Raw genomic sequence first — 24,520 nt, 5'->3', positions numbered from 1 at the left:
AAGGAATGTGCATAAATTTTGTAATTAGAACAAACTGTTATTTTCATTTCTGGAAGTAAGTGATAAAGCCTACATGTTAAATAACTAACTTTTTGGCATCAAGATCAGCACTGACAACATACTATCCTAAGGGCAGTAATATGCTGGAGTGACAAATGTATTACTAAATGCGTCTTTCTGTATTGACCTGATTCTAGATTTAGACGAGGATAAAAATAAATGAATACAGAAAACTGGACTCATCAGTAAGGGGCCATGGGACTCTAAGAAGCCACTGCCATTGAAGGATTTTGTGCCAGGAAGTTACAGGTATTGTAAATTTCGCTACCATTATTTGCTTTTGTACAGTGCAGAGAAACCTGGCAGTTACATTTGTCAAAATTTTAATAAATGTTTCCAGGCAGTAGTGTGCACTTGTAAATGTACAATAAACAACTAAAATTAACTTTTCATATAAATATTATGTTCTGTCTTGATAGATTAATAGATTACTTTAAAGCCAGTCTTATGGATTGTTCAACTGTTTATTATGTCCAAATCCATGGAAACAGATGCAGAACTCCTCATGCATGGAAAACAGCAACATGCGCTGTTGTTTCTCTAACTATGATATGCAACTTTCATGCATTATTAAAATAACAGTATTAATAATAAATATAATTTGGTTAACATCATTTGCAATATTCAGTCAGTATATACAAAAACAAAATGCTTCTTGGCAAAGTAATATTGCCTTTGTAATTCAAAATCTCAGTGCAAAAGGAGAACATAAAAATATTTTTACAGCTTGAGCACAAAATATATTCACCTGTAAGAAGTATGACATTCACAGTAAAAGAAAAGGTTTACCCACAAAGGTCAGGTGAATAGCATGTTCTTGAAAAAGGTCATACAAACCAGCAACTCTCTATGACATTGATAACAAAATGTGCTGACTAGTGGGAAAAATGTATACTGCAAACTATATGCAAATAAGAGCAATTTACATTAACGATGCAAAAAATCTGCCAAGAAGTCTTGTAAATGTCAGTGTTGAATATGCCATTAGCAAATTAACACATCGTTGTTTCAGTTTTGGCATTTTCACAAAAATAGTCTGCTATCAAAAATACTGTAGTGCAGTCCTTAAAGGAATAGTTCTCCCTAAAATGAAAATGACTCACCCTCAGGCCATCCAAGATGTGGATGAGTTTGTTTCTTCATCGGAAATTTAGCAGCTGTCTGAACTCTTTTTCTGACGGCACCCATTCACTGCAGCGGATCCATCAGTAAGCAAGTGATGTAATGCTAAATTTCTCCAAATCTGTTCCAGTGAAGAAAAAAAAATAATCTACATCTCGCATCACCTGGGGATGAGAAAATTTTCAGCATATTTTCATTTTTGGGTCAACTATTCCTTTAACAGCCCAATTTTAACTAGGTCAAAGAGCTTTAAATCAGATAAAAGCATTTCATTAACAAAAATAATAATAACAATAATACAACAATATACAGCAGAATAAATAAATGATCATGCAAATAATAGAGAATCATTCATAATCAGAGTTTCTATCCCTAAGAGAATATTCCCATACAACTCACACATCTAAATCACCAGGAGAAAATGAGTCAAACTGGCTTGATTCTTGTTTGGCAGCTGATAACAAGACATACGACTGCTGAATTTGCAAATACATACAGTATATGCCCCAAAGACAATGCATAACTTGTGCTCATACGAATTCAGATTGTAATTATGAACATTAAATGCACATTAAATCTTTGGTCCAGTTATTATTCCTATAGCTGTCAAACATGCTGAAACAATTCTGTTGTTCAATTAATAAATTAAAGCATTATTTTTTTTTTCCACTTTCAGTATCGTGAATTGCTTATGTTTTGTTACTTGTGTCAGCAGTGATTTATAAATCATGCTTTTTTGTGCTAAAAGACAAGTAATTATACTTACATTCATGTCAATTTTAAATTGTTGTACAGATATCATAAATTCCTATTGCAATTTACAGCTAGGCCGATTTTGTTGTGGATTTGAGTGAATCTAAAGCTCCATCAGAAAATGAAGGCCACATATTTCTGACACAGAGATGTAGATGCATCTTCAAGGTGTAGACATGGTACAAATCTGCATATATCTGTGTAGTCCAAACTCACTCAGATCCTGCGTACCTCAATGACGCATACTTGGGTGGCATGAACACAGTCAGTCATACTCAAGTTGAACTGAAATGCATGCTGACATGTAAGAGTAAAAACCCTTAGGTAAACTGTGACACAAAAAGGGACACACATACTTCACTATTGACCCTCAACACACACACAGACAACAGGAGCTTTAGAAGTACAAGTAATATGTCCAGTAGATTAGGTTGATGAATATGAAGGAGAGGGGGAAGGACAGCCTTGAGTAGTTGTCGATGTAATGCGGGTTTTCCACTTTGCAGCAGTTCAGACAGCGCACGATTTGGCGTGCCGTCGACATGCACTTGGTGCAGCGGGTTTGTGGCTGTGAGGAGTTGATGTCCTCCTTACTTTCACTGGGGGTGGGGTTGCTGGTGCTGCCCATCCGGGACAGCATCTCCTCCCGTTTACGGGCCCGCAAAGCATGGCAACCGATGGAGGTGACGATGCCGTTCATCTCATCCTCGCGCTCCTGCATTTCCTGGCCATACTGATGCAACAATGAGACATAAATGTGTTCGATTTACTGTTATGACTACGGCAAGGTGAAGATAATCATATTCATGGGCATTATGGTATCACTACTATACTGAAAAAAATGGCTTTTTGATTTAACTCCATATTTTTAAAGGAATAGTTCACCTCAAAATGACAATTTGCTGAAAATGTACTCACCGTCAGGCCATCCAAGATATAGATTAATTAGTTTTTCCTCTGAACATAAATTTAGCATTAAACCGCTTGCTCACCAATGGATCCTCTGCAGTGAATGGGTGCCGTCAGAATGAGAGTCCAAACAACTAATAAAAACATCACAATAATCCACAAGCAATCCACATGATTCCAGACCATAAATTAAAGTTTTATGAAATGAAAAGCTGTGTGCTTGTAATAAACAAATCTATCATTAAGACATTTTTAACTTCATCACTTAATTATTGTTTATGGCTAAAATGTGAATCCTCTATCCATTATATTGCTTTCTCCAGTAAAATCTGTTGTTAATTGATGGACTGGATTTAAGTCGTGTGGATTAGTCATGGATTATTGTTATGTTTTTATCAGTTGTCTGGACTCACTCTGACGGCACCCATTCACTGTAGAGAATCCACTGGTGAGCAAGTGATGCTAAATTTCTTTAAATATATTTCAATGAAGAAACAAACTCATCTACATCTTGGATGGCTTGAAGGTGAGTTAATTTTCAGCAAATGTTCATTTCTGGGTGAACTATTCCCCAGAAAGTAAGTGGTCTTAATATTCTTAATATTAAACATACATTTTTTTTGTTACTCAATGTTTTTTAGTTATATCAGCTCAGTTGTATTGAGTAGATTCCAATATATTCAAGTCAGTGTTTTGAACAAATGGAAAGACCTGTTAACGTAGAAGAGCAAAAGCAGGAAATTACATGTCACTGCAGTGACATTTGCACATCATACAGTTCCCATTGAGACTTGATACATTAAAGTGTAGAACATTTCAATTAATGCAACAAAAATTGATTAAACTGAAGCAAATTTTCATACATTGAAATGGATTGAACACAATAAACATCTATAACAATTGTGTTGCTATAAGTAAATTTAACAAGCATTTTTTATAGGCCACATTTATTTTGATAAAGATTCTCACCATGTATGCATTGGCAGCGTTTGGCTGGTGTAACGTGCAGAAATGAGCGACTGCGTATTCAATCAGAGCGCCAAAGATGAAGCTGAAGCAGATGCCCAGATACACATCGATGGCTTTGATAAAGCAGTTGGCATTGGGTAGAGAGGTGCGGGCTCCCATCATAAGGGTGGTCATAGTTAAGACTGTGGTCACTCCTATGAGTTAACGACAAAGAGTATTGAGTTATAAAACATGTATGAATCTAATACACTCTCAGAGTCTTACTTTGTGTGAACTAAACAACAATACTCTAAAAAAGTGAAAAGCCGTTTTCTTGACCTTACTTAGATATTAAAGCATTTGTTCAAAACTTGTCTAAATGTTGTCCCAAATTTGAAATTTCATCAGAACAAACATGCATTTTGGGAAAAGATAAGTAACACTGACACTTGTGCTCAATGCTTAATGTGAATGTTACATGGTGATTCAGAAGGTGGATATTGTGGAGAGTATGTCAGAAACGAGCTATTACTAGACAAGAGTGTTGCATAAATTATTTCTGTGAAAAAGCAAATCCAGATCCACTGTGTTAGCTATGTTGTTAGAGTCATGGTTTATGTGATCTGAGACTATTAATATAAGTACAAAATCTGTTCTTTTGCCAAGCGGTTGCATCAGCAAAGAGAAAACCGACTTGAAATGAGCAGGTCTCTTTTTCTCACCAAGGCACTGTATTTTATCAAAAATACAGCAAAAACAGCAATGTTATGAAATATTACTACAATTTGAAATAGCCTTCTATTTTAATTTATTTCAAATGTAATTTATTCCTGTGATGGCAAAGCTGAATTTTCAGCAGCCATTACTCCAGTCTACATGATCCTTCAAAATCATTCTAATATGCTTATTTGTTGCACAAAAAACATTTCTTCTTATTATCAATGTCTAAAACATTTATGCTGCTCAATAGTTTTTGTGAAAACTGTGAGACTTTGTTTCAGGATGTGTTTTGTAACAAATGTTGTACAAATGTATTTTCAGAAGGACCTCTATTGACATTTGTGTCATTCATCAAGCTGCTGAATACTGATGAGGTGTTGATACATTTTGATGATCACATTAATGTGGTAACTAAGGACTACTTTATGTTCCTACCTATGCAGATGCGAGCAGGTACTGAAGATTGACTGATCCAGAATGAGACCCATGACAGAACCACCAGAGCACTGGAAGGAACGTACGTCTCCAGAATGAAATATAAGATGCTCCGTTTGAGTTTGAAGTGGAAGATCAACTTTGGGTAATTGCCTGTTACATTATTAAAGAGAAAGTAAAAACATCAATACAGCATATAAAGTGTGTGTGTGTGTGTGTGTGTGTGTGTGTGTGTGTGTGTGTGTGTGTGTGTGTGTGTGTGTGTGTGTTCATACCAGTCTCATAAACGGCTTCAGATTCAGAGGTGTAGTGATCCTCAAGGGTGTACTGAGCCAGATGTAAATGATCAAGACCGCTAACTGACTGGTTTCCCCGTGTCCAATAGAAAACCACATCTTTCACATTATATCCCCCTGTGGAAAACATAATATAAATTGAAGAGCCAATTATCACTACATAATAAGTAATTCTATTGCTGAGAGCTGCTATATTTCCACCAGATTACACTTATACGGCAGTAATAAAAGCATTCAATTACCACTAATTTTATATGCAACGCTACTAGAGCATTACGCTATGATATAGGCATTACATAACATCAATAATTCTGAAGAGAGCAGTTCAGTCATTTGGAGGCCAACCTGAAATGTTAATTCATATGAGTTCCCTACGGAAAGTTGCTAAATAAGGACTGCAACAGTTGTCTGATTCGTCAAGCATGTAAAACACATCCTTGTTAGCATTTCCTTATATTTTTTTTAAATCATTTAATCAGCTAGACAATTACACTTGCAACAAGTATACTTGTTTTTATCAATGTATTCACAGTTTGAAAAAAATATAAAATACGAGAAAATGTTTTTGCTAAATAGAGTTTTATCATCCATCCATCCATCTTCTACCGCTTATCCGGGGCCGGGTCGCGGGGACAGCAGTCTAAGCAGATGCCCAGACTTCCCTCTCCCTAGACACTTCCTCCAGCTCTTCCGGGGGGACACCGAGGCGTTCCCAGGCCAGCCGGGAGACATAGTCTCTCCAGCATGTCCTAGGTCTTCCCCGGGGTCTCCTCCCAGTGGGACGTGCCCGGAATACCTTCCCAGGAAGGCGTCCAGGAGGCATCCGGAACAGATGCCCGAGCCACCTCAGCTGACCCCTCTCAATGTGAAGGAGCAGCGGCTCTACTCTGAGCTCCTCCCGAGTGACCGAGCTTCTCACCCTATCTCTAAGGGATCGCCCAGCCACCCTGCGGAGAAAGCTCATTTCAGCCGCCTGTATCCGGGATCTTGTCCTTTCGGTCATGACCCAAAGCTCATGACCATAGGTGAGAGTAGGAACGTAGATTGACCGGTAAATCGAGAGCTTCGCCTTGCGGCTCAGCTCTTTCTTCACCACAACAGACCGGTACATCGACCGCATTACTGCAGAAGATGCACCGATCCGTCTGTCAATCTCCCGTTCCATCCTTCCCTCACTCGTGAACAAAACCCCAAGATACTTAAAATCCTCCACTTGAGGCAGGAACTCTCCACCAACCTGAAGTGGGCAAACCACCCTTTTCCGACTGAGGACCATGGCCTCGGATTTGGAGGTGCTGATTCTCATCCCAGCCGCTTCACACTCGGCTGCAAACCGTCCCAGTGCCTGCTGAAGGTCCTGGCTTGATGAAGCCAACACGACAACGTCATCTGCAAAAAGCAGAGACGAAATCGTGTGGTCACCAAACCTGACACCCTCCGGCCCCTGGCTGCGCCTAGAAATTCTGTCCATAAAACTTATGAACAGAACCGGCGACAAAGGGCAGCCCTGCCGGAGTCCAACATGCACCGGGAACAAGTCTGACTTACTGCCGGCAATGCGAACCAAGCTCCTGCTTCGGTCATACAGGGACCGGACAGCCCTTAGTAAAGGACCCCGGACCCCATACTCCCGGAGCACCCTCCACAGGCCGAGTTTTATCATCTCACAAATTTTTGCAATGTGTTCTTGTAAAGTTATAATTTTGTTATAATATAATACTGTTTTGATCTGCTATTTATAATGGTTACTTTGACTGTTTTCATAGTGTGATTTGTGGTGAATTGTATATTAAAACCAGTTATGGTTAGTTTGAAAAACAAACAAACAAAAATAAATAAATAGTAGTATACCCCCTAATAGTAGGAAACCACAGCAATTAAAAAAAAGCAACTATACAAAATATATTGTCCCAATTTTTTAATTCAGAGATAATAACAAGTGCGATTTCAATTATATTTTAAACACTGAACTAGGAGACGTCCCCATTTTCCATGTTATAAATCTCTTTTCAAATAATGTTAATTACTTACTTTTTTTTTATCATAAACTGAAAAATCTTTTCTGGGTTTTAGAACTGAAAATAAGCAGCTCTATTATTGCAGCATGTTGTTTTCTGTTGTAATACATAATGTACAACTCAAGATGGCACTGTGTCATACAAAGTTTAGTGTGCAAAAGAAATCTCATTAAAAAATAACTTGCTGTACAGATTAAATATTTTTCCTCAATCTAGAGAATAAAACATTGTGAAATATGTTGCCCTGATTTCACCCAGAAATTAGTTATTTCATCAAGCAAAAAGCACATACTGAACACTAAATAAGATTTAGCTGTCACACTGTTTTTATAGCTTGTGTCGCTAATTTAACTGTTTGCTGCTGAAAATACCAGCATACACAACTAAGAATTAACATGCTGGCCAAGGCTAGTTTGCATTTTTGGTTTGGTGGTGGACTACAATAATACAATTTATCTCCTGCTGCATATTGTGTAAGTAATCCATCTGGTATTGCCAAAAAGCACATACAGCAGTCTTTCTGTTAAGGTAGAAGCCAGATAGAGATGCCAGAATCCAAAACACACACCGTATGCCGGTGACCAACCATGCTAGTCTTTTTAGCAGGGCAATGTCCATTCAACTGGTCAAAATCATCAAGCAGATTTAACACCAGCTGATAAAGTAAACCTTAAAATATTTTGAATGACTGCTGCCTTATCTTACCAGCATAATGCTCATGTGTCTAAATAATATAAAACCTCTTTAATATTCATACATGCCAAGCTAAACACTCACACCCCTGATAGCACACGTACATCTCGGAGACATCTATTTGACGTCTGCATTTAAATCTGCAAGACGTATATTTTAGGGTGTTTGCTCATCTGCAATACGTCTATAGGACGTTTCCTTTTAGATGTCAAATAGATGTCTATTAGTTGTCTTTAAGATGTTTATGATTTAGAATGTATGTAAAACTGAAATCTTAAAGACATCTGTCAGATGTTTGTAGACAGCAGATACTTTCCAGATCAAGAGATCTTGAACAGACATCTTGCAGTCTTAGGCAAGTGAGCATACGGGAGACCTTGTTTGCAGATGATTTTTTTACAACTTAAGGGACATTTATGGTGTGTACACCTGGAGCATCCATCTTTAGCGAAATTAATATTTTACAGAAACTTCACAAATTTAGAAAAAGTCTTGAAACATGCACATATTTTGAAGGCTTTATGCCTGCCACGCAGCATATGTGTACTAAATCACACTTTGGTGGGAACACATCATTCTGTACTGCAGATTCAGGAAGAGACTAAAAGCAATATAAGGTCAGCTCAAAAAACACCATTCTCATTCACTTACTATTGCAACATTTATTTGTGAGTCAAAGTTTTTAAAATATAAGTGTGTGTATATATATATATATATATATATATATATATATATATATATATATATATATATATATATATATATATATATACACTATGCAGTATAGTTAATATAGTAAAAGTATATATTACAATTATATTAAAATATATATATAAAAATTGTGATAGATATATTCTTTTTATACGTTTATATACACTGTTACATATAACAGTATAATATATAATGCTATTAAAAGGTTTGGACAGTATATATAAAAAAAAAACTAATAATATATATATATATATATATATATATATATATATATATATATATATATATATATATATATATATATATATATATATATATATATATATCAAATGTACATTTTTATAATAGAATATATTTTATAATATATACATTTATAATATCAAATTAAAAGTATTTTAAGCATAATATAAATCAAATCATCTTTTTGAAAAATTTAATTTTAAACATAAGTTCTAAATATATTTTAAACTCTGCAATGAGTCTTTCGTATTTAAGAATAACACAAAAAATGCGTTACAATATGGTGCATTTATCTGATATGGTCATGCATAGAAATACAGTCATGTGTAGCCTAGGCCTATATAAATGTTCTATTTTGTGAACACTTAAGCAATTACAAGTGAATAAAACCCACTGGGTTGAAAATTGTTTAAAATCTGGCTATACAAATAGCATATTATTTGAGACCTACAGCTTTCAAGTTGAAGGGTGCACGTCTGTCTGTCCATGGGATATTTGGTTAGATCCATACTGCAGGCCACCGTTGTAGTAATTCTAGAGAAATAGAGAGAAAAAAGAGTGACATACATGAGAGAATGTTGTTGCTTATATAACACTGGAAATCAGCTCACTGTCTGTGGATGCTACTTTCAAGCTTAAATTTTTGATGCCAGCTGCCCATCTGTACACAAGCTTCGAGTCCCTTGCCACCGCTTCTATTCTTACCCTGTTTTCTGCCATTGTGAACTCTTCCACTGGCCCATAACTATCCCTGCCCCTTTCTAGTTGTCCCCTTAAACCCTAATACCTCCATCAACCCTCCAGTCAGTCCTTCAACAGTGAACACTTTCCTCAACTATCTCCTTTCTTAAGATCCCAGCAGTGTCTGACTGAATGACACCTCACTACCTCAGGGCATACAGCACAGTTCCGTTGGGGAATATCCGGATCAGTCTGTTTTCGACAGTGATGTCATGCAGGAAGGATTTCTTGGAATCCACAATGAATGTATCAGGAACCCAAAGGAGCTCTGCCAGTCTCCCATCCAGACTCAAGCTCTTATTGCCATCAAAACACAAGCGTTCGTCTGTCCAGCGCTGACGAAGAAAGATGGTGGCTGTGTAATCCTGAGGAGGTTGAGAAGAGAGGCTTATTTAAGTCATGTGCACCGCAAGCTTAGATTTACATCATACACTCAGCTCTTATACAACTCTGTGCAAACATCAAAGAGGTTCTTTGAAATATGGGCCAATGATGTGACATTCAATTTTTCCTACTGAGATTTAAAAAGATACATTAAAATGCAATTCATACACACAACGACTTGAACACATGTTGTCAATTTCTGAATTATAATTCTGAATTATAAACTACTATTAGTTTTTGTTAGGCTTGAAGTCCGTAACTTTCATTTTTTATATTTTTATGCTCTTAAAATATATATTATATATTAAATGGAATCATTTAAATTTTCATAATTCAAAACTAAAAATAATTATAATTATCATTGTGTATTTATAGTGTAAGGATTTTTTTTTTTTTTTTTTACTTGTTTCACCAGGAGATCAAGTTATGATATTTTAAGTACAATTTTACAAGGTCAACATAAAAAAAACATATTCATGAATGTTTTGTGATACCTTAGTAATTTAGAAATAATATTTGGATGCTTGTGGTTTGTAAGAGTATCATACCATGTTGATTTCTGATATGGTGTCTATGCTGGCGATATCCAGACTCATTCCTACAGTAACAGGCCCATCTGAAGAAAAAAAAAAACACAACAACAACACGCACTGCATTCACTACAGAGTGACAACACTTCTAACAGAGAAAGACAGCATAAAAAGGTTACAAGAGTGGACTGCATCAACTCAAGCCCGGAGCGTTTCCACTGAGTTTACATTTGTTTTAATTGCAGTTGTTGTTGATGCTAGGACTTTAAGAGAAGGTAAAAATCCACTTATGCAAGATAATAGTTTGTGTAAATGTAAAAGCTTTGATCATCGTACTGCCAAAGAATGGTCTAAGGTACTTGTTGTATCCCTTCATCAGTTTCTGAATGGTGGGAGGCAAGATCTCCTCTGTGCTGGCGACAGAGCCATCCATGCTCCTGTAAAAACAGCAGAACACAAAACACACATTAAGCACTCAATATTCCACAAGTCAGTGCAGAAAAGCAGAAAGGCAACGTTACTTCCACCGAACCAAGGCATGTTTTGATCATGTGGACTTAATTGCCAATAACTTATGACCTAGATTTGAAACACTGTGTATTTTTAGGCTTCATCTTTTCTCTCATTAAAGCACTTCTGCCGACTGTGGCGTGTGTGCGATTTGAACATCCTCAGCGATGGTAGAAGCGATTGTGCTCTTTCCCGCAGAGTGAAGCCTCTGTTTCTACAGTGTAAAAGGCCCATGAGCTTCAGATATTATTCAGCTTCAGGGTAACAACCCCATAGAGCACAGCTGCACATGTAGGAAATACTTCAAGAGACGTCTGAGGAAAAAAACCTGCTTGGTTGACACTACACAATACCATTATAAATATTCTAGAATGAACAGAAACAAGTACTGTAGGCCAAGCACAGCAGGAGGACAGAGGTACATGGGGATTTTTACTGCGGCAGATCTCTTCCGTCCCTTCTGTAGCTCTCACAGACATCACCCTACATATAATATTCTTCTTCGTCTATAAATACATACAGTCAGGTCCAAAAGTCTGAGTATACATTGAATATCTGAGATTCAAAATGGACATAAATAGAAGGTTTAGGGAGTTACAATGAAGCAATAAAACATTCTGATGTAAAATGAATGGGAAATAATTAAGATTCTGGATTAGTTTTAGATATCTAATCAAAGTAGGCTTACGATACTGAACGTGACTGATCAATACAATGCTTTTGCGTTGCTCTTTGGATCATTCACAAATTACACTGGAACACACAGTCATCAGATTTGACACGAACTTGTGGAGTTCATGCAACTCGGGTGCTGCAGTCATAGTAAAATGGACAAATAAGCACAACTGTTTTCATAATAATAATAAAATAAATAGTAAGAAATAAGAAAACAGGAAATGTGTCTTAATGATTTCTGAAGGGTTATGAGACACTGAAGACTGGAGTAATGGCTTCTGAAAATTATATTATATAATAAAAATATTATGTAATAAAAATACATGTAATCAAAATATTGCAATTTTTACTGTATTTTTTATTAAATTAATGCAGTCTTCATGAGCATAAGAACAATATATATTTCTTTCAAAAATATTAAAATTATTTTACTGACCCCTAAATATAATTGATCATTTAGAAAAAAAAATTAGAAATGTTCATATTCACCTGTATCCAGGTATGAGACATTTTTTTAGACATTTTCACCCATATGATGTACAGAATTATGCATGCTAAAACGCACACACATACTTGTATGAAGAAACAAGACAGAGAACGACTGGGAAAGATCAAAAGAGAGGAACTGAGACAGATGGTGAGAGAGTGTGAGAGACACAGAGAGAGTTTGGAAGACAGACGGAGAGCTCTAGGTCATTGACATGATGGCTCTATTATTACTCTCATTAAACTGTTACTTTAAAAAAAAAAAATCAAAACAAGAAGTGAACCATGCAGGTCACTGCCTCTACATTACCCCATATAAACACACGGAAGGCTGTTCGAAAACATTTTTTCACCTCCCAGACACATCTGATCATGTTCTGCATCACTACAAACTTGGTAGAAAAAAAACTTTATACATGATGTATAGCAATTGTCACTCACTGGTAAGCACAGCTAGCATTTCAGAATGTCTTTCTTTCACATGCCTCCCATGATAAAGCTGAGGTGTGCAATTTGTTACGATATGTTACAATATTTTCTCCTATCTCAGCTTAATAAGCAGAGACAGCTAAATGTAAGCCATTTGTAAGTTGTTTTCCCCCTCAAAAATGTGTAAAACTGTGTCTCTGTGGTGTAGTAAAACATTGCTCTGTTTGTTTGAGCATCCCGACACAGCAACCAATGATGTGACTTGGGTGGGACTATGTGACCAATGGCAAACAGTCATTATTTGTGCAATTCTGACACTACACTTCAGCTTTAATTGTCCATGCTAGTCAGAAAATCAGGATGGAGTTTTTACCTTTGGGGGCTCAATAATTCTGTAAAACAATTTAGTATTCCGTCATGCGAGGAAAACAGGTAATGTGGGTTAAATGACAAATAGCCAAATCATCAAAGCAATGCAATTTGTGTTGTTTCATCTTAAACTGTGTGAAAGCTGAACTTCTAAATGGAATTTTGCTGGGAAACTTTTTTAGAGCAATGTTGCTTGGGCACTTTCACATTGAGAATCAGTAACAAATTTTTATCTGGATATTTTATATCGGTCATGGGCCCTGTTTCTCACCTGGTTGCCCGTTGATGACAACATTTCCTAAAGTTGCCCAGCAACATTGCTCGAAAAGTTGCCCAGTGTATCATCAGCCTAAGATTAGACATTTTTAGCGTTAAAAGGCAACACTTTTTTTGCTGCCCCCTTCAGGCTGAAGTCCAGTCAAGTGTGAGGGAATGCGGAGTTATCAGTCTGTGATTGCTGGGTAGACAGTTTTTCTCTGCAAACTGTGGCAGTTGATAAGCATCTATCATACTCTTATAAGCATTTAACACATTCATTTGTTACATGCTTTGACTGTTTATGTTAAATACAAAATAGCGATGTTATTCTGCCCTCATAAAAGAGTTTCCCTTCTTTAACTAGGCAGATAGATAACTCCTTCCACAGAGACGTTGAATTGTAGCATGGATTTATTTCCAACCAAAACGGTACACTCCTCGTCTGGCATCTGGAAGATGCTATCATGAAGCATACTTAAGTTTGTCTATTCAGTCCCAGGGGACATCAGTAAAACGACATCCGATATAAGTCGCAGGAACACCTTGGCTGATCCATCTTTGACCTTGACCTTGACCTTGACCTCAACTTTCCTTACTCTCCTGTCCCTCCCAGGAATTGTTTCCAATACGATACCCATGGGCCAGTCATTCCTTTTGGCTTGAATGCTTTTCAGCAGCACAACATCTCCCGCTTGGAGACTGGAACTCTCGTTCTGCCATTTTCTGCGATTTTGTAAGGTTGTGAGATATTCCTTTCGCCAGCGATTCCAAAATGTATTGGTCAAGCTTTGGACTTGCCTCCATTGACGAACAAGGAGGTCCTTTTCATTGAACTCTCCTGGTGTAGGAAGAACTACTGAAGACTTCTGAGTCAGTAGAGTCGCTGGAGTCAGAATTAAAGGAGCGTCTGGTCCTGTTGATACAGGTACAAGTGGACGAGCATTGACTATAGCTGTGACTTCACACATGAAGGTGGTCAAAACCTCATGGGATAACCTTGATGATCCAAATCCTTGTAGCATAGATTCAAGGATCTGTCTTGAGACGCCGGTCATACGCTCCCAACTTCCACCCATGTGAGATGAGTGGGGGGGGCTAAACACCCAAAAGCATCCCTTGACACTAAGATACTCTTGTACCTTTCTGTCATTTGTGATTGACTCCATCTTCAACTCCTTGCATGCTCCAACAAAGTTGGTGCCACAGTCTGATCGCAACTGCTTTGCTGGACCTCGAATGGCGAAGAATCGGCGGAGAGCATTTATAAAGCTGGAGCTATCCATCGACTCTATAACTTCGATATGTATGGCCCTTGTGCTCATACATGTGAACAGAACTGCCCAGCGTTTAGAGTTTGCTTGTCCTCCTCTGGTCCGACGCGAGGTGACCATCCAAGGCCTGAAAACATCTAATCCTACAAAGGAGAATGGAGGATCCATACTGAGTCTCTCAGGAGGTAAGTCAGACATCTTCTGAGTTAGAATCCTTCCCCGCAGTTTGCGACACTGAACACACTGAAAGATCACACTGCTGATGCGCCTTTTACCATCTCTCTCAGAGCACCCTCAGTGAAGACACGTCCCTGATGTTCGACTTGTTTGTGATAATGTTGAATGAGAAGAGATGTGATGTGACAGTGACCAGGGAGAATCAGAGGACACACCTCATCTCTTCCAAGGCTTGCTTGTGAAAGGCGTCCACCAACTCTGAGTAAACCAGATTCATCAATATACTATAGGGGGAGAGATTAAAGAGAGGGCCTTGATTGGGAATCACTCTGCATGTTTGAAGGCATATCAATTCCTCTGGGAATTTCCCAAAATGTGAGTCTTGAAATCATCAACTGTTGAAGGTTTGTGGGCTCCATTAAGGCAAATATCTCCAACTATACCCACCCCAGGGCTAGCCTCTGTGCAATGGGAGCATGTTGTGGTCCGTTGCATTTCTCCATCACCTATGTGCCTGAATGAGATCTCTTCCGAGCAAAAGCAGAAAACGGCACAGATGTGTTTGCAAACAATTTTGTTTCCATAATGCTATGAATTTTGTTCAGTGTCATAAACAATTGTTCTTTTGAATCATACCTTTTAATAAACAGATTGGACCATTTTACTTAATTTAATAAAAAAGTTGAATGCAGTTCACTGAACTGGTCTGAACGCAGTTCTCAAGATGGATCATTTGGACATACTCTCTCTCACAATGATCCATGATAACAGTTCACAGACTCTGTGAAATGAGCCATTTCTTTCTAACATATCAGTGTAATAATAATTTGGATTAGTGATTCATCTGCAACATGTAGACTACGATTTGTAATGAGCCGAGAACTTGAATTTAACTCATAGGGCAAAAAGTAAGTATTATTACAAATCTTAAAAGTAATATGTTTTACAAGTTGCTTTTAATAACTTGCATTAAGATTTATTAAGATTAGGAATATTTTTTAGCCAGTATTGTTTAATGTAATTGCATTAAATTAAATATAAAACAAAATGACATCTAAATTTATTTTCATTAGTAAACTGCAAAATATGATGGAAACAAATACATTTAATAAATACAATTGATAAATCATAAATTTATATTATATATATATATATATATATATATATATATATATATATATATATATATATATATATATACATATACATATATATATATATATATATACATATACATATACATATACATATACATATACATATACATACATACTCACCTAAAGGATTATTAGGAACACCTGTTCAATTTCTCATTAATGCAATTATCTAATCAACCAATCACATGGCAGTTGCTTCAATGCATTTAGGGGTGTGGTCATGGTCATGACAATCTCCTGAACTCCAAACTGAATGTCAGAATGGGAAAGAAAGGGGATTTAAGCAATTTTGAGCGTGGCATGGTTGTTGGTGCCAGACGGGCCGGTCTGAGTATTTCACAATTTGCTCAGTTACTGGGATTTTCACACACAACCATTTCTAGGGTTTACAAAGAATGGTGTGAAAAGGGAAAAACATCCAGTATGCGGCAGTCCTGTGGGCGAAAATGGTTTGTTGATGCTAGAGGTCAGAGGAGAATGGGCCGACTGATTCAAGCTGATAGAAGAGCAACTTTGACTGAAATAACCACTCGTTACAACCGAGGTATGCAGCAAAGCATTTGTGAAGCCACAACACGCACAACCTTGTGGCGGATGGGCTACAACAGCAGAAGACCCCACCGGGTACCACTCATCTCCACTACAAATAGGAAAAAGAGGCTACAATTTGCACGAGCTCACCAAAATTGGACGGTTGAAGACTGGAAAAATGTTGCCTGGTCTGATGAGTCTCGATTTCTATTGAGACATTCAGATGGTAGAGTCAGAATTTGGCGTAAACAGAATGAGAACATGGATCCATCATGCCTTGTTACCACTGTGCAGGCTGCTGGTGGTGGTGTAATGGTGTGGGGGATGTTTTCTTGGCACACTTTAGGCCCCTTAGTGCCAATTGGGCATCGTTTAAATGCCACGGCCTACCTGAGCATTGTTTCTGACCATGTCCATCCCTTTATGACCACCATGTACCCATCCTCTGATGGCTACTTCCAGCAGGATAATGCACCATGTCACAAAGCTCGAATCATTTCAAATTGGTTTCTTGAACATGACAATGAGTTCACTGTACTAAAATGGCCCCCACAGTCACCAGATCTCAACCCAATAGAGCATCTTTGGGTTGTGGTGGAATGGGAGCTTCGTGCCCTGGATGTGCAGCCGACAAATCTCCATCAACTGCAAGATGCTATCCTATCAATATGGGCCAACATTTCTAAAGAATGCTTTCAGCACCTTGTTGAATCAATGCCACGTAGAATTAAGGCAGTTCTGAAGGCGAAAGGGGGTCAAACACAGTATTAGTATGGTGTTCCTAATAATCCTTTAGGTGAGTGTATTATTTCACCTGTATAGAACTAAATGTTTACATTACATATATATATATTTTTTATTTATTTTTTTACTTTATACATTTTCTTTCTTAGTTTTGAACCAACCTTGAGACTAAACCAAACACGTCTCTGGTGTTTAGTCTGACTGACGTGTTGTCGTGTATGGAGAAAAAGCTCTCCTAGCAGGACTGTCTCCCCAACTGTTTCTGCTTTGGTCCACAGAGACAGCTTCTCAACCTTGTATCAACTTCATCTCCCCGTCTACACACATCAGTGGTCATATGAGACATGAGCCCCAACATTGAAAACTCTCTCTCTCACAGTATCTGGGAGACCTTATATTAAATAACCCCAGAAAGTTTGTGCAGAAAATAATTTAAGTTTGAATGTTTTTAAACTGATAGAAAACAGTCTGAAACAGCAATAAACCAAATACATAAGTACACAAACAAGCTTGCCAGGCAATTTGTTTATTGAAACTAGCCAGTGAGTTCAGAGTGATAATGACCTAATTATTTTCACCACTCTGATCTCCTCATGTGGTTTGGATCTAGTCTGGTTTACCCAGAAGTGTGTGTCAAAGAAATGAATGCTTACTGTACTGCTTCATGCATTAAATATGGCTTTTAAAAAAGATCATTCAGCAGTGACTCTCATCTACAAAACAGTCCTACAGTATATTTATGTTTCTACAGATCTCTGGCAACTGACCTATAAAATAAAAGTTTAATCATGGGGAGCTTTTGATAAAATAACTTTTAAAAGGGTCATATTATAAATATTTTTCTCTGAGGTCCAATTATAATGTTAGCAATTTTTTTTGTGCCAAATAACATTTTAGGTTTCCTTTAACGGTCACTTTTTTTCTTTTTTACCCTACATATAATATCACACATAATCACTGCAAAAAATTGACTTGCATGACATCAAAGGGCCAAATTTCGAATCGCCCAACAGACTTTATCGAGCTGTTTTAGCAGAAAGTGAGTTTGGGTTCTAAAAGTTACAATATGACTTCACAGTACTTCTAGCTCTTTTATCTCAAAAGATAAAAGAACATTTTTTATGATACGGCCCTTTAAAATCCACCTAAACGCAAACCATTAGTTTTATATTTCAGCAAACAAAAACATTACAAGTCCCTACATTACAAGATTAAAGCCTTCATCCTTATCTTCATGTGCTAAGCTCTAAGAACCCAAAAAGGAGGTATGGCTCTTGTTGTTGTGGTTTGTTATGTGATGGAAGCTGAATTCCTGGCTAAACTATATGTACACCCACTAAAGTCTCCCAGCTTGCCAGAAACAGAGACTGGAGATTGGAGGGGAAAGGAGGACAGGAAGGGGGTGGGGGAAAGCAGATGGTGAGGTGAATTGATGTTAGCACACTTCCTCAACATCTTCCTTTGATCTTTTGAGTCGTTCTGACCAGGTCCTGCATCTTCCCATCAAATTTCAAAGGTCAGGCCAGAATAAAAGCGTTGACGATGAGATTCATATCTCATTACATGAAGTCTGTCTGAACTCTCATTGAACATGGCTGAGCGGTGGCCGTTCCAGTAAATCGACGTGCCTTGTCTCTACACTGTCACAGTAATCGCGTTAGCATTGCAGCTACTGTACTGCTGCATGGAAAGATAAGCTTGAACAGGCAAAACAGAGAGGAGACATGATTCGAGGGCTGTTATTTCCATCTGTAACCCGTACATCGACTCCGACGGTCTCATTCAGGCTCACCCAAAAATCTACACAGATTAGCTATAATTCCATCCTTCCTTTAGCTACACCTTTCACCAAGCCCACATAATCTGTTGTGAATGGATACTTAAGGCATATAGTTTTTTATTTGCTGCCAAAAGAGTAAAACCTAAATTATACCCGGCTTGTCATCTCGACAAAGACGTCACTCCGAGAGTTTATCACCCGGGAGAATTTATTGACAAAAATGGGTTTTCCGCCTCAGCTTTCCTGCGAGCATTGAGAAAAGCCATATTTATCAACTCTACAAAGTCACTACTGAAGTGAATGCACATCCTACACTCTACTTGAGACACAAATAAATTAAGGGGGAAAGACACAAAAGCAATAAACAGTGTAGGATGCAGTCATATTCAGCTAGCCATATGGCAATAATGAGTGCAGGAATAGCAAAAGTGTGTTCATAATAAGCCACCAGGAGTTTCTTACCTGCTGATGAAAAGGAGGAGGAGCAAAGAGCCCACAAAGCTGCACAAATGGCTGTTTGACATGGCTGCTTGAGCGTTACACGTCTGACTGAGAAATGAGAGACAAAGAATGGAGAGATTATGTCGAGATTCAACAGATTTGTACACAGAGATTAAGCATTACTGACAAATTTTGCAGTTAGAACAAGCGCTCAGCATTGTAGCTCGATGATCCTGGCAAAATTAGGGCAGGTTTTCTCAATCCACCTTAAGTGTGTCTAGGGACTGTTTAGTGACAAAAATATACCACTTCCTCAAGTTTTGATTTACTATAAGGTGGCACCCTTAAAAATAAAGACTTTCATATTTTAAGACAAATTTTGAGGTAACCATGGAGATAGGAAAATATATAAAAAAAAAGGATTTTCAATAGCAAATTTCAAATACTTGTGAATTATTTGTGAAACATTGATACATTTGTCATCTGAAATCTTTAACCTCAGACCTGTATTTATAAAATTTAACCATTGAAAATGTGAACTCTGATGCATAATCCCAGAGCAACGAGTGAAATAATCCCTTAAAAATGTTTTAATGTTGGAATCCAGTTCACTCGCACAACAGATTTACTGATGGTGACATTAAACTCTATATAAACTGTGCATATTTCCAGGGAATTATGTAAAACCACTTTAGCCATGTGATCACCAACTACACAAAGATGACAAGATACAACAGTATAAGTACTATTTAGGTTTTAAAATTATTCTCAATCCCCTCATTCTTGAATACTGTTCATTTGGCTCTGAGCTTTTCCCCCTTGTAAATAACAGCTTTTAGCTGGCCATATATTTCAGAGCTACTTTTTATCTACTTGATGTCTATTTTGAGCCTTGATGGCAAAAAATAGCCTCTGATTCTTTGCCCAGTCTTCCAGCACCATTGCAATCTGTGTGCAGCTGTGACGATGAGTTTGAGACAACAGACGTCTGCCCTGAAGCTTGTGTCCATAAACACACAATGTGCAGGAAGAAGCAAAAATGCTTCAATTTTCGATTGCATGGATAGTGCTATTGAAAGCAGTCATGCCATCTTGATATTATCAAATCATGTAGACAAACAAAACTGTCATATTGTTAACATGAAAAAAATATTAATCTGCTGACCCAGATTAATGTTAATTATTTTTTTAAACAGACTATCACAAACAAAAAACACACTGAGATGCTCTTCCATTCTGCCTGTCAGTGCACATCTCTAAAATCAGAATATTTAATTTAATTATTTTTTTATTTTAACACTCCTGTCTCTTTTCTACTCATCAGCTCTTCATGATGGCTTGTGGTGGAGGCGGGTAGCAGAATAAGTACCAATGCTCCTGACAATGGTAAAGCAAGTTACCACAAGCACATATTTCTTGTTGTAAATCAAACTGAGGATCAAATTACAGAAAATGTCTTAAAGGGATAGTTCGCCTCCAAATAATGTAATTCTGAACCCGTATGACTTTCTTTCTTCTGTGGAACACAAAATAGGTTTTCTGAAAACCGTTTTGATTTTTTTTTATAGAAGTCGATGGGGTCCACACAGATGAAACACTCTTACATTCTTTTATTTTCCACAGAAGAAAGAAATACATACAGGTTTGGAACATCATAAGGATGAATAAATGATGACAGAATTATTTTTAGTTGAACTATCCCTTTAATTTTTGTAAGCACAAGTTGACACATCCTTACTTGGAGAAAATGTTGATGTCTCCTGACTTATTTGTACCTAAATACATGAAAAGTGCATTCTTCCCACACGCATATAATCTTCTCTCCGTTGCAAAAGCTGTTCCCTTCTCTTTTGTTCCTACCCTAGTGGTTTGTGAGTCAGTGGCTGCTCGGAGGATTCTGATCTTAAGACTGAGGTGTCACTCATTTAGAGTGACAGATGACATCTTCCATGACGTCCTGGACCTTGATAGCAAGGACCCCACGGGAAGGGTACACTGGACTTGTTTAACAACCTTCCCAGGAAACCCAAATGGCCTGAAGCTGGGAATGCTGTTGTGACCATAGGTATCTCTAGTGTTAGAGATACAGTGCTCTGCCGTCTTGACTTTCTAATGTAATATACACTACCATTCTAATGTTTGGGATTTGTAAGATTTATTTATTTATTTTAATGTTTTTGAGTCTCTTATAAAAATACTTCATCTCACAATTCAGACTTTTTTCCTCGCAACTCAGAATTTTGGAGGAAAAATTAAAAATTGCAAGATATAAACCCAGAACTGTTATTTTGTTCTTGCAATTCCAAGTTTAACATTTCCAAGAAACATTACTTATTATTATCAATGCTGAAAACATTTGTTGTTGTTGTTGTTGTTAAAACTGTGCCAAATTTTTTCTACGATTCTTTAAAGAACAGAAAGTGCAAAAGAACAGCATTTGTTTAAATTATAAACCTTTGTAATATTAAAATATCCTTACTGTCACTTTTGACCATTTAACTGCGTTATATCTGCTGAATAAAAGTATTCTCTTTTTCCCCCCAAACAAATCTGTCTCCTTTTCACTTTTGAATGGTAGCATAATTAGGAGGCCTGAGGGCTGGTCTTACTGTGCTAAGCTACATCCATCTACAAAGCAAAGAGCCTCAGCTATTTTCTTTATTGCTCACCTTCTTGCTATATTGACTTCAAACAGCAGATATCTCAGCGAGAATCTAGGTCAGTGAATGACTGATTTCTGAATCTCGCAAAAGCAAGGTCCAATTACTGTTCTTTGACTAACTTAAAAATATCTCCATGAGAACCTTCTGAATTAATCATGACATCAAAATAGGAGCATAATGCAAACCATTTTACTTTATAAGGCCTTTCTTGGTCTTATAATTCACTAAAAAGATCTGTTTATTTTTTGCTGTTTATTTGTGTGCATGATGTAACAGGGAAATCATCTCATCTCATCAGAATATTGTAAATAATAAAATATGGATGTGGAAGAGAGAGAGATGGGGGGGGGGGTTAATATTAGGGTAAATATTATCATCCTGCCGCTGATAGAGATTATCTGGGCATCTCATGGCACCCAAGATAAAGAGCTTTCAACACAACTGATCATTTACCTGCTAACAGAGAACATGAGACATGCTGATTTGAAAACCAATGGAGAGTTTAGCCTTAAGCCCTCAGCTAATTGCAACATGGAAATCTGCAAAGTTTCTCAGTTTTTTTTTAGGCCACAGTCTATAGTAATGGATAGCAAAAAACAGTAATCACTACCAAACCATGTCACTTGAGGACGTTAATATAATCTCAATTCAAAGGCCTTGGCGTAACTCTATGCCTTCTTAACCTGTTCAGACACAGATTCGTTCCAGTGCACATCACATTTGGATGCTGATAAATCAATCTTTAAGTGCCATATCACTTTTTTTTTTACTACAAAGCAATCTTCTAATGAAATTAAGCATGGTTGCCTGTGACACAAGCCTGTGGAAATATGGCATATAAAATATTTGTATTTTAAAGTGAAGCTGATTGCACCATGATGACTATTTTGTTCTGCATATTCACTGTATGGACAGAGAGTATAAGTGCAAGCAAAACAAAACAGACAGATGTGATTTCCCTTATAATGCTTCTATAATGCATATTTTTAATACAATCTTCAACAAACATGAATATTTTCAGACCATACCTGTCAAAAAAAAATAACAATTGTACTCAAAACCAATTGCATGCACTGACACTTAATAGGCTAATTCAAATTAACCCAAAGCTTTAATATTAAAAACTATAAAACATTATTATGAAGCTCTACATCTTGAGAGTCTTGTGTTCAAAAGGGCGGACGTGAGCTCCTCGATGTTTTAAAGCGCGCGGGTTTAGTGCATGCTGCTCTGGAGACTCCATCATCGCCATGGAAACAAAGACGCCAAGATGAGCTTCTCTAACTTCTTATGAAATTGATTTCATTATAATTTCTATTAGCATTATAAACGGTGCAAAATACTTATTTGTTGATTCAGCTTGTTGGCCTTTGTACAATACGGGACAAATCGCATCATTTTACCTTTAAATACGGGACGATTCCAATTTAAGGCAACGCTAATCACAGTAGAACTACATTAGCTTAGCTATAAACACAAACACAATATCAATATACATGTAAACTATTCTCATTAATATAAAAACGCGATTTACATTTACATTTATTATAACAACACAAACTGTCATCCACAATATAAAAGAAGAGTGTTTAAACTGTGTTTTAACGTCTTCTACTTGATCACGGTTTTCAAAATCGAGTGATTTAAACAAACATTTTTTTTTTATTTTTTTTTTAGTAAACGATATGATAAACATAACCGTGCAATCCATCGTACAGTTTTCACATATCAAAACATTTCAATAAAATTCATAAACGCACATGACATCATGACTCACTGCGTACTTACATTTAAATCCGGGCAATCGTTTGCATTTCACAAACGCTTAGAGTATCGAATCACTCATCTACATATGTTGAATCGGTTGTAAGTCCGAGCCATTTAGTTCTTTGAAAGGGAAAAACGTGACTCTCAGCGGTGTTCAAGGCGCAGGAATCCGTCAGTGATGCGCAACTACTTCACAGCAGTCCCTCTAAACTACTGGTTGCATCCCAGACACATTCTGCTCTGTGCTCATTGGAGAAGAACCTTTCAGTGATGATTCAGTGGTGATTGGAGGGAACAGGCTTGGAAAGAGGCAACTCACATGTTTGGAAAATATACATTGAATCACAGTGGCTTGTAATTATCACATACAAACATCATTCTACTAATCTTCATAGGCTATTTATGCCACATGTAAGCAAACCCTGTCTGTCATCTCTTTCTTTATATGTCATGTCACTTTTGACCAAGAGGTTATTTCCTTTAAGGCATGAAATTGTATTTTCACATGCTCGCCCACTTACCCCTGGCAAATAAGAAATGTTTGACATTGCATCATATAGCTATAGATTATACCAGAGCACTCTAGGGAATAATGCGGTATCGAGTGCAGAAATGCATTCACTTTTTCTGGTGTGTTGTTAGAGGCTGGATACTGCAATTTTGGGGGAAGCTCCAGTTCTAGCACCCACGAAAGTGGCAGGT

General features: G+C 37.2%; 1 protein-coding gene across 1 annotated transcript; it reads right to left on the bottom strand.

The window, feature by feature from the left end:
* Positions 1 to 509: 509 nt before the first annotated feature.
* On the bottom strand, positions 510 to 24,048 carry LOC306852006 (gamma-aminobutyric acid receptor subunit pi-like). The gene is made up of 10 exons (XM_079388571.1): positions 23,840 to 24,048; positions 19,410 to 19,496; positions 10,897 to 10,997; positions 10,579 to 10,646; positions 9,794 to 10,011; positions 9,357 to 9,439; positions 5,223 to 5,360; positions 4,948 to 5,100; positions 3,814 to 4,007; positions 510 to 2,668 (listed from the first exon to the last, which is right to left on the bottom strand). Exons 2-10 carry the CDS (start codon positions 19,469 to 19,471, stop codon positions 2,333 to 2,335), a joined length of 1,353 nt encoding a protein of 450 aa, XP_079244697.1. The 5' UTR covers positions 19,472 to 19,496; positions 23,840 to 24,048; the 3' UTR covers positions 510 to 2,332.
* Between the last annotated feature and the right edge of the window lie 472 nt (positions 24,049 to 24,520).

The sequence above is a fragment of the Barbus barbus genome (assembly GCF_936440315.1).
Source record: "Barbus barbus genome assembly, chromosome: 32".
NCBI classification, from domain to species: domain Eukaryota; kingdom Metazoa; phylum Chordata; class Actinopteri; order Cypriniformes; family Cyprinidae; genus Barbus; species Barbus barbus.
The sequence above is the reverse complement of the archived record's forward strand: the minus strand, read 5'-3'. Positions and strand labels throughout refer to the sequence as shown.

What these genes read in the sequence shown, in the direction of transcription:
- LOC306852006 (XM_079388571.1), bottom strand. Translation starts at nt 19,471, where the DNA reads ATGTCAAACAGCCATTTGTGCAGCTTTGTGGGCTCTTTGCTCCTCCTC. An exon ending in CCATATCAGAAATCAACATG is followed by an intron (nt 10,012 to 10,578) that starts GTATGATACTCT and finishes CAACCTCCTCAG; the next exon opens with GATTACACAGCCACCATCTT. An exon ending in ACGCTGCCAATGCATACATG is followed by an intron (nt 2,669 to 3,813) that starts GTGAGAATCTTT and finishes TTGTTGCATCAG; the next exon opens with TATGGCCAGGAAATGCAGGA.